Genomic DNA, 12242 nt, shown 5'->3' with positions numbered 1-12242 from the left:
TCTAAACTTTTAATTACGTACCAAATAAAAAACAGCTGAATCACCGGGTAAATTTGAGAATAAAAAAATTAACATCAATATAATAATAAGGGATAAAGTAATATGGGGAGGGTGAGATTCCAACCCAAAAAGTAATTAAAGGCAAAAGAGGATCCCAATGAAGTCGAATAGTTGATTGGCATACATACGTACGTTCACATTCACATTCACTTGGTTAGCCACTGAATTTCACACACTGACAGTGCCTGCACAAGATAAAACGTGGTCGTACACACGACATACACATGCCGTTTAAAATCACATATGGTCAAGCCACCTTTCGGCTGCCATGCACAGAAACGAGACCCCGTCATCAGAATTAAAGTATTAAACAATACATAAAGTAATCATCCAATTGCAAATAAACAATATAATAGTAATCAATCCATCATCCATTTCCCTTACATCACCACCTATATATATCTATCAAATTAAAACCTCCCACCTCACAAATATCTCCATCATTATTCCGAGACTTAAGTAACACATACATCACCTGAGATATATATATATATATATATATATATATATATATATATATATATATATCGAGCTTCGTTTTATTAATTACATACATCATCATACTCAAACAATTTTCAGCAACCATCTCATCATACATATCATTCATCTGTGAAAATATGGGAAACTGTTGCAAGCCCGCATCATCATTGGAGTGGGACGGCGAGGACTGGAGCTTTATGACTTCGGATAACAAGTCCTCCACCAAGGTGTTTGACGAAACTCGTGGTCATGCATTGAATTTAGGAAAATTGCAGAAGGAGAAGCTTATGGGAGCGCTAAGAGCTTCTTCTTCTGATGCAAGTGGGAAAGTGACGATAAGGATTTCAAAGAAAGAGTTGGAAGAGTTGCTGGAGAAGCAGCAACATCTTAATAAGAAGCAAGTAGGACGAGCTTCTGCAGCACAAGTTTTGCTGCGCTTAAAAAACGCAAGAGATCACGATGCTCGTCACAGATTGTGGAGACCCGTGCTAGAGAGTATTCCTGAGGTTAGTTGAATGATGCTGCGATTCACTACTGGTGCTCAAGGCTTGCATTTGCATATAAGTGTAGAGATTGAGAAGGCTTTTTGCACCAGTAAATTATGTATAGAACAGCTAAGAAATATTGTACCATTTTTTCATTCAACTTTTTAATGTAAAATAATAGGATAGATCTGGTTGAGGGATTTGCAATTAAGTTTATTATTTTTGCAATTGAATGAGTGATATTGTCATCAAATTATATGCTCAAATCAGGCTCTTCAATGACTTCAGTTTTAAGACAGGCTAATTATCATAGTTTACCAATTTTATGATATACTCATGTACACTACTTTTTTGCCTCATGATCAAATAGATAAATAAGAACAATCTAATAGCTAGGGCGTCTCTGAAGGTAATAAAGTAGACTATGAAGAAGTTTATCAGACAAAACATGTCATGAGAAGTTTATGCGGAATAAAATTTTCTCTCAGATTTTTCTCTCAAGTTTATCATTTAGTCTTCGTGTACTACAAGTTTAATAGGACTCATTAGGGAGGGACACATGCTTTAAGTTCTTAGAGTCAAATTCATATTAGCTTTCCAATTCTCTTAATTGGTCTATATTGAGACAATTGCATGCAATTTTAGAATTAATAAATGCCTCTAACAAATAAATAAAATAATATAACAATACAATGCACAAGCAAAACTAATGGCACGTTTTACAATAACAAATATAACTACACACCAACAAAGTATAATTATTATTAATTTAATATAAATAGAAAATTAACAATATGGTTAAATCCTTCAAGCAACACATAAATTAACATAAGTGAGCGAGATTACAACTATACAGGCTAAGGATATATAATTATGGCTAATAAAATGTGATAATATAATCACGGATAATAGAATAAACATTTAATTACATAAGGACCAAAAATTAATTTCATATAATTGTGAAATAATAATAGATAGTACCATGTACTAAAATGTCACTAACATGGTAAGGAATTAGCACGAAAAACCAAAATCCGAGTGTACAATATTTAAAATTTCAAAATAAATCTCATATAATCATAATATATAAATATCTTCATGTATATAAAAATAAGTAAAATACACCAAAGTTACATAAATATATATTAAATAAATATTTTTGGCAAAAAAACGCCCTGCAGATTGCATCCACTACTGGTTAGAGAAATAATAAAAAAATATAAAATATAAAAAATAAAAAATAAAAAGGAGAAATAGCCGTAAAATGAGAAATTGGGGTTATTTGGTTGTCCAAAAATAAGAGGAGAGAAATATAAATGTGAGGGAGAAGACCGTGTGAAAATGAAAATTACCAAGGCTATATATATGAGACACATTTTGTGCGGCTAGAAAGTATAAATCAAATAAAAATGTCATTTGTCAATGAAAGATTTAAAACGTTATTGCAGGTCAAACTGTCATGATTACACTTACACATAATGGACTAATGGAGCATCGATCCTTGTCGAGGAGAAGAAGGAATTGAGCAACAGAAACAAACCGATTCTTCTGATGCACTCCAGGCAAACGCATTCAGGTTCCACAGTATTTTACAAATCTGTACCGTTCTGCTATATACTTTTTATTTATTTATGAATATAGTACAAGCTTAGAGAAATATAGTTATACATTAATTTTGCGTATATTTTTTTTACAAATCAAAGAGATAAGAAGAAAATAGGAAAATAAGATATGATAGCGTAATGATGAGAAAGAATTGGATTTTGCATGAAGGTGATGGATACACACGGTAGCTAGATATAAAACAAAAATAATTATTACTCAATTAGAAAAATAGAATAACCAAATACGAACTTAAAACATCCCAAGTCCAAGACTTGAATAGCATATGAACGTTCATGTTCACTTGGTTAGCCACTCCCAAAGATGCATGCTACATTAATTTCCCTTGATCAACATATACATATATGAACCTTCATTTCACACGTACGCGATCGACATATACATATAACTTGGTCAAGCAAGCCACCTTTTCGGCTGCCACGCATCAGAACGAGGCCTGATCTAGCTTTCCGTGTCGTCACATTGAATAAACTAATCATCCAATTGCAAGTATTCCCATTATTTATATATAATAACTTCCCATCATATATAATAACTTCCCATCTCACAATTCTCTCATCACTCATCACAAAACTTCATTATTTTAAGTAACACACACGTAACGTAACCATAGATATTGATCTCCATATTTTATTTATTGCATACATCATACTCAAACAATTTTAAGCAACCATCTCATCATAGATATCATTCATCTGTGCAAATATGGGAAACTGTTGCAAGCCGGTATCATCAATGGAGTGGCACGGCGAGGACTGGAGTTTTTTGACGTCTAAAAACACAAGCTCAAGCAACCAAGATCATGGTCATGGGTTGAGTTTGGGAAAAGTGCAGAAGGAGAAGCTTATGGAAGCCCTAAGAGTTTCTCCTGACGTCAATGGGACGGTGAAGATAAAGATTTCGAAGAAAGAGCTAACAGAATTGTTGGAGAAGCAACAACAGCTTAATAAGATGCAAGCAGGGACAGCTTCTGCAGAACAAGTTCTGCTTCGCTTAATAAAGGCAAGAGATCATGATGATCGTCACAGATTGTGGAGGCCCGTGCTAGAGACCATTCCTGAGGTTAATTAGTTGATTCATCATGAAATCCACCCAAGGGTTGCAAATAATTGTAGAGCCATTGAGAAGCTTTTTTTCGGCAGTAAATTTATAAAACAGCTAAGAAATCCACCTTTTTTCATGTAAAATAAAAGGATAGATTTGGTTGGGGGATTTGTAATTCTGTTCATTATTTCTGCCAGTGAATAAGTGAGAAACCAGATCAAAAATAAAGGTACATCTTGGCATGATTCAGTCATATACCACAATATATTAACTATTCCAAGCCAGACTCCTGAGGAAAATCATATATGTGACACCAACATACCTTTGCAAAAGCAATTAAAGTATATTTAATAATTTGCTGGTTTAATTTCTTATTGAGCGGAGGATTTATTTATTTTTATTAACTCTAGCTCATATAGTGGGATAAATATCATGTAGGACGTTGATCGAGATATAAGGTCTAAGCATATTGTTTTGATGAAAACGCGTTAAATATTTATTCCAGCTAGGTCTTTTAATCAACTCTAGAAAGCCACAATCAATCATTAGTTGACAACTAACACATAAAAACGTAAAATGAGAGAATAAGTTTATATATATGATCATACTTCATACATCGATTGCACAAGAATTTCTTACTGATTATGTGGTGAATCCATTTCACCAATTGCTGTTTCCAGCTGAAACAAAAAAATTAATCTCGTCCATTGTTCAGCGTTCATTAGCAGCTAAAATTAAGTGCTTGAACCAAATTGTTTTATTTTAATGAATGGTTTTCGGTTCCAATAATTGAATATTAACTTTGTCTGTAGTGAAATATTCATTTCTCTTTAATTATCAAAAATAAAATAAAATTCATTAGTAGTAAAATAGACAAACATGACCTCGTCCACCCGTTCAGGAGACTCGCATACTGATATTTGATGTTTGTCATACATATATGTTCTTTCCGCTAACAAGGCAATTATCAAACAGTTGGTGCGCAGTGGTTCGTCTTAATTTGTGTATGATATGAATTTACACCGTTTATAATCAACTTATTTAGGAATTGCATACAACTTCAATTTTATCAAGCTCGAATTATAATATATGTTAATTAAAGAGGTCAAAAATACATAGACTTTAAAATATATGAATATATGAAAGTTTAATTACAATTTTTTCACCTTTATAATTTCGAACTTTATCTTTTTTATTTTTACTATTAAAAATATTTTTTTATTTTATTTTTTATATATACTATATTTTATTTTCATTTAATCTTTATATACGATTTTTTAAACTTAATTTATTTCTTAATCAATGTAATGAAAGACGACTGGGAATAGGACATGAATGACAAGAACTAGAGTGTAAGATAGGAATCTTACACCCTGTTTATAATTAATTTATTTAGGAACCGGAGATAACTTTATCAAGGTGGAATTATAATATATGTTAAAGAGGTAAAAAAAAAATTTTAAGTATATGATTATGTGAAAGTTTAATTACTTTTTTTATTCTTATAATTTAATAAATTTTATTTTATAGTCCTTACAATTAAAAATATTCTATTTTAGTCTTTATATATATATATATATATATATATATATATATATATATATATATATATATATATAAACTAAAATTGATTTTTTAACTAGGCTAAAAGGTAAATTTATTAAACTTTAAACACTGAAAGGGTAATTATGTTTTATATGAATATATCAATTTAAGTTTTAAGATTACAAATTTGTTATACACAAAATTAAAGTTTACTTTTAAAACTTCTTTAAGTATTTGCGGAGGAAAGGTTCAAAACCCATTTCTATAGATGAAATTCTTTAATTAATTAAATGATTTTAGTTTTAAGTTTTCATAACAGGGTGAATCTCATAAATAAATCATTTACAATTTTATTGATGACATATCCTAGAGGCAGAGATCAGTACGTAGAAACATGTGTTAAATGTTACTTGTATACAAATATGTTGTTATTTTTAATTTTTAATTTTAACTTTTATTTAATCTCTTTAGAGAACAATACACAAATTAAGGAGTGTAATTGATATTTTATCTTAAATTAAAATTATTGTTAATTTTCTAATATAATTACCACTTTTTTCTTCTTCTACTATGATAGCATATGCAAAGTATTTAAATTAAAATTTCGTATAAATAAAAATATAAATTAATCTTTCTCTGTTTCACTTTTCTTGTCTTTGCTCCCATCCACTTATGTCTCTTATGTTTCTCTCCTTTGTACATATCGAGATGTTGACATAAGATGTATATATCAATAACTTTTAAAATTATTCAATATTTAAAATTATTTTTAAGTCATTAAATATTATCTAATATTAAAATTACTTTTAATTTATTAAACATATTCTTTTACATGAATTATTAAATATTTAAAAATTAGATAATGTTTGTTTTTACAATTTATTATTAAAATTTTAATATTACCAAAACTAAGAATTTAAATTAAAAAAATGAATTGATTTATTTAAACCAAACTTTTAATAAGTAAAATTAATTTAAATTAAAGTCTTTAATTTTAAAATTTCTCGCACACCTAATTAACCTGGAGCATTTGTTTGCCTAAAGATTTCCTGTGTGGGTGTGATTCACATAGGCAAGAGTCACACATAGAGAAATAATTAGAGACAAATGATCCCAATTAAGCGGTCGAAGATTTGATTAGCGATAGCATATGTACATTCACATTCACATTCACTTCTAAAGATGCTACATTAATTTCACACACTGGCAATAGAGGATACACGTTATACACATGATGTTTAAAATCAAACTATATAATATATATATATTAGTATTTGGTCAACGAAAGTGCCTTTTCGGCCGCCATGCACAAGAATGAGACCACATCTAGCTGCCGTCAGGTCGGGACTAATCATCCAATTCTGAATTCAATTTCAAAAGTCAGTATTCTCATCATATCATCCATTTCCCTTTCTATATGTAGATATCTCCCATCACAAACTTCATATTATTCCAACCCTTAAGTGTATATATATATCAATCTTCATTTTATTAATTGCAAACTGATTACTGCATAAATAATTTTAAGGAAGCATCTGATCATATGGGAAACTGTTGTAAGGCTGCATCATCAATGGAGTGGGACGGTGAGGACTGGAGCTTTTTGATGTCTGAGAACAACTCCTCCAGCAAGGTGTTTGACCAAGTTCATGCTCATGCTCATGCATTCAATTTTGGAATAGTGCAGAAGGAGAAGCTTATGGGAACCCTAAGTAATTCTTCTTCTGATGCAAATGAAAAACTGACAATAAAGATTTCAAAGAAAGAGTTGGCACACTGTTGGATAACCAACAACAGCTTAATACGAAGCAAGCAAGAACAGCTTCTGCAGAACAAGTTCTGCTTCGCTTAATGAAAACAAGAGATAATGATGTTCGTCACAGATTGAGGAGACCCATGCTAGAGACCATTCCTGAGTTAAGTTGATTCATCATGACACCTCAACTCAAGGATTGCAGATAATTGTAGAGACTAGACAGATTCACAAGGTTTTTTGCGTCACTATGTATAAAACAGTTAAGACTTTCAACTTTTTCTTGTGAAGATGATAGATTTGTAAACAGGTTCATTATTTCTATGCCACTCAATAATTAAGTGTGAAACTCTAATAAAAAATTACCTCTCCATGATTAATTCCAAGAAGAGACCGTATCAAAAATGTTTCGTGCATTATATAGTTATTCATGAATCATGTGAAAATAGCATACTTTTCCAGAAACTATAGTATATAGAATTTATTAATTTATTGGTTTAATTTTTAATTGAAATGAGGAAGGTATTTTCTACTCTTGTAGTGGGATAAATGCATTGAGAAATAAGGTCCAAACGTCTTGTTTTGATGAAAACGCGTTCAATATTTTAGTTTGGTCTTCTGAATCAATTCTGTAGAAAACTACAATGAATCACTAGTTGAGTCAAGTGACACCTAACATATATTCTCTCCTTTAATTAATTATTGTACTGTAATTAATTCAATGGCATGCGAAGCATAACCTGGTCGAACAATTGAAGAGACTTGGTACACTGAGATACATACATACTCTTTCCTCTCACAAGTGACACAAAATTATCAAAACTTTTGGTACTGACTTAGTCGTCTTTGTGTGTGGTAGGGACAACCACCCGCTCATTATTAATAGTTTACAATAAAACTATAGAATAATTTATTGCCTACAAAAATTTCAATCTTACCCATCCTTTTTCTTATCCATTGTTTACAAAAAATTTAATATTACTCTCTTTTTTTCAATCAACAAATAAACTTTTTTTATCTACACACAGAGAGAATTAAGTAATACTTCAAATACCAAATTAAGTAAAAGCTCTTTAATAGCTAGTCTTTGAATTAATATTAACGAACTGAAATTTCCAAATAATGTTATATGAAATTTTATGCTTAAGATTTAATTTTAAAAAAAAATTAGCTTGTAAGTTAAAAAAAATACACTGTGTCCATTAAAATCGAAGTTGTTCTTATAAATTAAGCTTCAAATTTTATAAATTTAGTTATTTTTGTTTTTTCTTAATTTAATTTAATCCTTTTCCTTAAGAATATCTTTTGTTAATTGAGTTATTTCGTATATTATGTGCATCACGTATTTGTTAGTATAAATTTAAAACATAATTTATATGTTTAAAAATATTTATTTATTTAAAATTTAAATATTATTTATATATTCATATATAATATTTATTTATATTATAATTTATTATAAATTTGATTATACTTGATAAGCATTTAAATTTAACATGTATATTGTAGAAATTAAAATTCTAGTTTTCTTAAATTATAAATAAGAATAAAAAAATGACATGGAGAAATTTATTAGGCTCTTAATTCCAATTTTTTAACATTAAAATACTAAAATATATATATAAAAAAATCATAGAAATCGGATTTTCTCACTTGCAAAACAAAATATGTTAGTTTGGAAAATATTTTATAATTTGTGTTAATTTCGTATATATCTTCATTTTTTAATAAAAATGAATAAATAAATAAGTTTCCAATATATATATTTAAGTGTTGACATTAGGATTAAATTTAGGCACGTGTGCATGTTTGTTCTTGCCATCATCTTGGAGTCGGAGAGAAAGAAGACGAGTCTTTGAACGTATTCTCGTAATTCATAATCCAAGAGTAACACTGATATCAATTACACACTTCTATTACCCCATTTCACTCCCATCCATCTGTGAGTTTTCCATTTCTTGCTGCTTCTTTCAATTTTATTTTTTGGGTCTTTGAAGTAGACAATTCATCTGTGATTTCTAGCCACTCTTGGAAATCTTTTCCCTTTTAGTTTAAAGGTTTGATCTAATTCTTGTCATTGCATAAAGAAATATTTGTGTTGGAGTGCTTAAATATTTGGAGTTTCTTTTTTTCTTTTTTTAAAGTGATGCAGGAGTTAATGTTCAGAGCCTTTTCATTTGCTTTTCTCTTTCTTTAACCAGCTGTGTTCTATCAGTGTGTTCATGGATACTATTGGATAAGATATTTTCGGTGGCTAACTTTATATGATGTGTTTTTGGTCCTTCCTTAGTGTAGCAAAAACTTAGAATAAGTGATGCCCTTTGTGCCATCAACTAAGAGCAATTACTGTCATTGTCAAATATGTTTAGAGTACCTCATTTTAAAGCTAGGGCATGTTGCATGCCTTCGTTAGGGCTTTTCGGTGGTACTTACAAATTACATGCCAAGAAAGATTGCTAATGGCTGAGAACCTGAAACTGGATTAATAAATCTTAACATGATCATTTTACTATAAATAGTTTCTTTACTTGTAAGCCATACTTTTTGTATCAAGTCTGTTGTTGGACATTTTGAAAACATGGCAGAGCTCTTTATGACATGTGAAGTATTTTTATTCTTTGGAAAGAGTGATGATATTAGACATTCTATTGTGTTCATACTGGATAAGCCACTGACACAGGCACACATGAAGGATATACTAAATGTGGTAGAAAAAAAATCCTTTATCTTGACCCTAAAAGTTCTGTATGCATGTGTACGATATTAATTTGCATAGAATTTTCTTTGATCTGTATAATAGATACTAAATTTTGTATCTATAGAGGATTAAAATGTTGAATTCTCTAGTAATGGTTATGTTATTTATTCATAATCATAACATAGAATTACATTTTTTAATGAATAGGAAAATGATAACAATTCTCAAATCAAAAGATTTAAATGGATTTATCTTTATATCTTATTCTTTCTCACACACTCCTAGTACATTTCTTCAAAATTCTTTTATTGATCGATCTTATCTAGCATTAAGATTAAGGAATATATGGTCATCACACCCACTTCATTTGGTCAATTAATAGTATTGCTCTTTTTCAGAGACTTTCTGAAGACATCTCTGTGTTTGGCAATCTGGAAGATGAACCAACAGGACCCTTCATCAAATGTTCCAGTGAAACGAAAACGTGGCCGACCACGAAAAGACGAAAAAAGGGAGAATGTGCCCATAGCTGTAATGCCTGTAATGCCTGTAATGCCTGTCCCGGACAATGTGTTGAACTCCAATCAAACAACAGGCACGGGTGGTGATGATTGTAACGATGAAATGGTGGGGAAGGCAGTCACTGGTGTCATTGACGGCACTTTTAATGCTGGATATCTTCTTCATGTTAAGGTGGAAAACACTGATGATTTCTTAAAAGGCGTTGTGTTTCTACCAGACAAAGTTGCTCCAGTTACTGCAGAAAATGATGTGGCTCCACATGCCAAAATGATAATAAGGAAAGAGATTCCATGTCCAGTTCTTAACCAACAGGCAGAGGTACATGGGTCTGTTCCCACAACAGTGAAATGCAACAAGCAATCTTTTGAGCCAGAATTACAGGTGCATATGTCTGATGAGCGAGTTCTTAACCCACAACCAGAGATACATGGTTCCGTGTCCTCATCAGTGCAATGCAACAAGCAAAGTTTAGAGCCAGAACTACCGGTGCCTGTGTCTGAAGAGCGAGTTCTTAACCCACTGGCAGAGATTCATGGTTCTGTTTCCTCATCAGTGCAGTGCAACAAGCAATCTTTTGAGCCAGAATTACCGGTGCCAATGTCTGAAGAGCCCGTGGCTAACCAACAGGCAGAGATACATGGCTCCGATTACTCATCAGTGCAACGCAACAAGCAATGTTTTGAGCCAGAATTACCAGTGCCTATGTCTGAAGAGCGAGTTCTTAACCCACAGGCAGAATTACATGGTTCCGTTTCCTCACCAGTACAATGCAACAAGCAATCTTTTGATCCAGAATTACATGTGCCTATGTCTGAAGAGCGAATTCTTAATCCACAGCTAGAGATACATGGTTCAGTTCCCTCATCAGTACAATGCAACAAGCAATGTTCTGAGCCAGAATTTCAGGTGCCTATGTCTGAAGAGCGAGTGCTACCAACTGAGCGAGTACAATGCAACAAGCAATCTACCTCCACTTTGATACCCATTTCCAGTGGAGGAATTCCACAGGCGATATCAGAGCCTGAGCATGTGAGTCAGTCTGCCTCTATTGTGTCAGAGTTGGATCATGACAAAACGCTTAAACCAGGTGAAACATTGCATGAGCTTGATGCCTTCACACAAGTAAAAGAATCTTGTGCTGATGAAGAAACAAAGGACTCGGGGGCAGCACTTAAACTCATCAACCTACTTCCATCCCTTGAAAATACCAATAAGGAGCTCAGAACTGGACAGCAGGCTTTGCCTCGTGTGCATCAGCTGAATGAAATGGCTCATGATGAACCAAATATTGAACTCAACCTGATCCCTCTATCTGCTGAACCTGAATCGCCAAGTGAACAGAGTAGTAAAACTGTAGAAGATTTTGTGGAGAAGCAGTTGCCAAAAACTGATGTGGTAGAAGATACAAAGACAAAGCTTGCGATTGCGACTTTAAGCAATGTTGACACCTCAACCTCAAATGTAAGACCAAGTACTGATGTTAATATTCCTGTTGTGGGATCAAGCCATGCACTTGAGATCAGCCAACCTGAATCCATGCCGTCTGAACAAGATTTGTGTGCCAAGAGGGACCCATAAAACTGTAGCTCTTCTGGTGACATTAATTAGGTGGATTTCGACCAACCTACTGAATCTTTAACCAATTCAGTGGAGTATGAGAAACAGATTGAATCAGGCACTACTTGAAAATTATATGGAATATATGGAGAAGGTGGTCTTGCATAGTTGGAGCTTAGGCTGGGAGAATAAATCAGTATATTGTGAGAAGCACGCTTCGATCTACTTTTTGTTTTGCTGTCACTTTTTTTTGAATAAACGAGTTTTCTCATAACAATCTTTTTTCTCAACGGTAATAATTAGAGATATGATTAGTTAGGAGTTTGTTAATAGAGTTACCAGTCAGTTTGTGTAATCTCTTTGTACTCATGCTTCTTCGTTATCAATACAATCTCATGTTCAGTTTTATACAATTTTTCCTCACTTTTCACTTCTAAACCATGAATTCGAACATGTATGTACTATTTATACATCT

At 31.9% G+C, this 12242-nt stretch overlaps 3 protein-coding genes and 1 pseudogene across 4 annotated transcripts; all 4 read left to right on the top strand.

Annotated features, from left to right (window-relative positions):
• The first annotated feature begins 485 nt into the window (after nt 1-485).
• Nucleotides 486-1304, top strand: LOC109807713 (uncharacterized). Its single transcript, XM_020370300.3, has one exon. The coding sequence runs from the start codon at nt 678-680 to the stop codon at nt 1053-1055; it is 378 nt and encodes a 125-aa protein (XP_020225889.1). The 5' UTR covers nt 486-677; the 3' UTR covers nt 1056-1304.
• A 593-nt stretch (nt 1305-1897) lies between these two features.
• Nucleotides 1898-4096, top strand: LOC109807661 (uncharacterized). Its single transcript, XM_020370237.3, has one exon. The coding sequence runs from the start codon at nt 3354-3356 to the stop codon at nt 3717-3719; it is 366 nt and encodes a 121-aa protein (XP_020225826.2). The 5' UTR covers nt 1898-3353; the 3' UTR covers nt 3720-4096.
• Nucleotides 4097-5590: 1494 nt separating this feature from the next.
• LOC145958457 (uncharacterized) lies at nt 5591-8695 on the top strand (annotated as a pseudogene).
• An 87-nt stretch (nt 8696-8782) lies between these two features.
• Nucleotides 8783-12180, top strand: LOC145958456 (uncharacterized). Of its 2 annotated transcripts, none has more exons than XM_083075901.1 (2): nt 8783-8932; nt 10087-12180. In XM_083075901.1, exon 2 carries the CDS (start codon nt 10127-10129, stop codon nt 11786-11788), a length of 1662 nt encoding a protein of 553 aa, XP_082932027.1. In that variant the 5' UTR covers nt 8783-8932; nt 10087-10126; the 3' UTR covers nt 11789-12180. The 2 variants fall into 2 exon arrangements, with proteins under 2 accessions (XP_082932027.1, XP_082932028.1); XM_083075902.1 differs by lacking the exon at nt 8783-8932 and adding an exon at nt 8933-9047.
• Nucleotides 12181-12242: the final 62 nt, after the last annotated feature.

The sequence above is a fragment of the Cajanus cajan genome, chromosome 5 (assembly GCF_000230855.2).
Source record: "Cajanus cajan strain Asha chromosome 5, NIPB_CcT2T_4, whole genome shotgun sequence".
NCBI lineage: Eukaryota > Viridiplantae > Streptophyta > Magnoliopsida > Fabales > Fabaceae > Cajanus > Cajanus cajan.
Note: the sequence above shows the minus strand (reverse complement) of the source record. Positions and strands in the feature narration are given on the sequence as shown.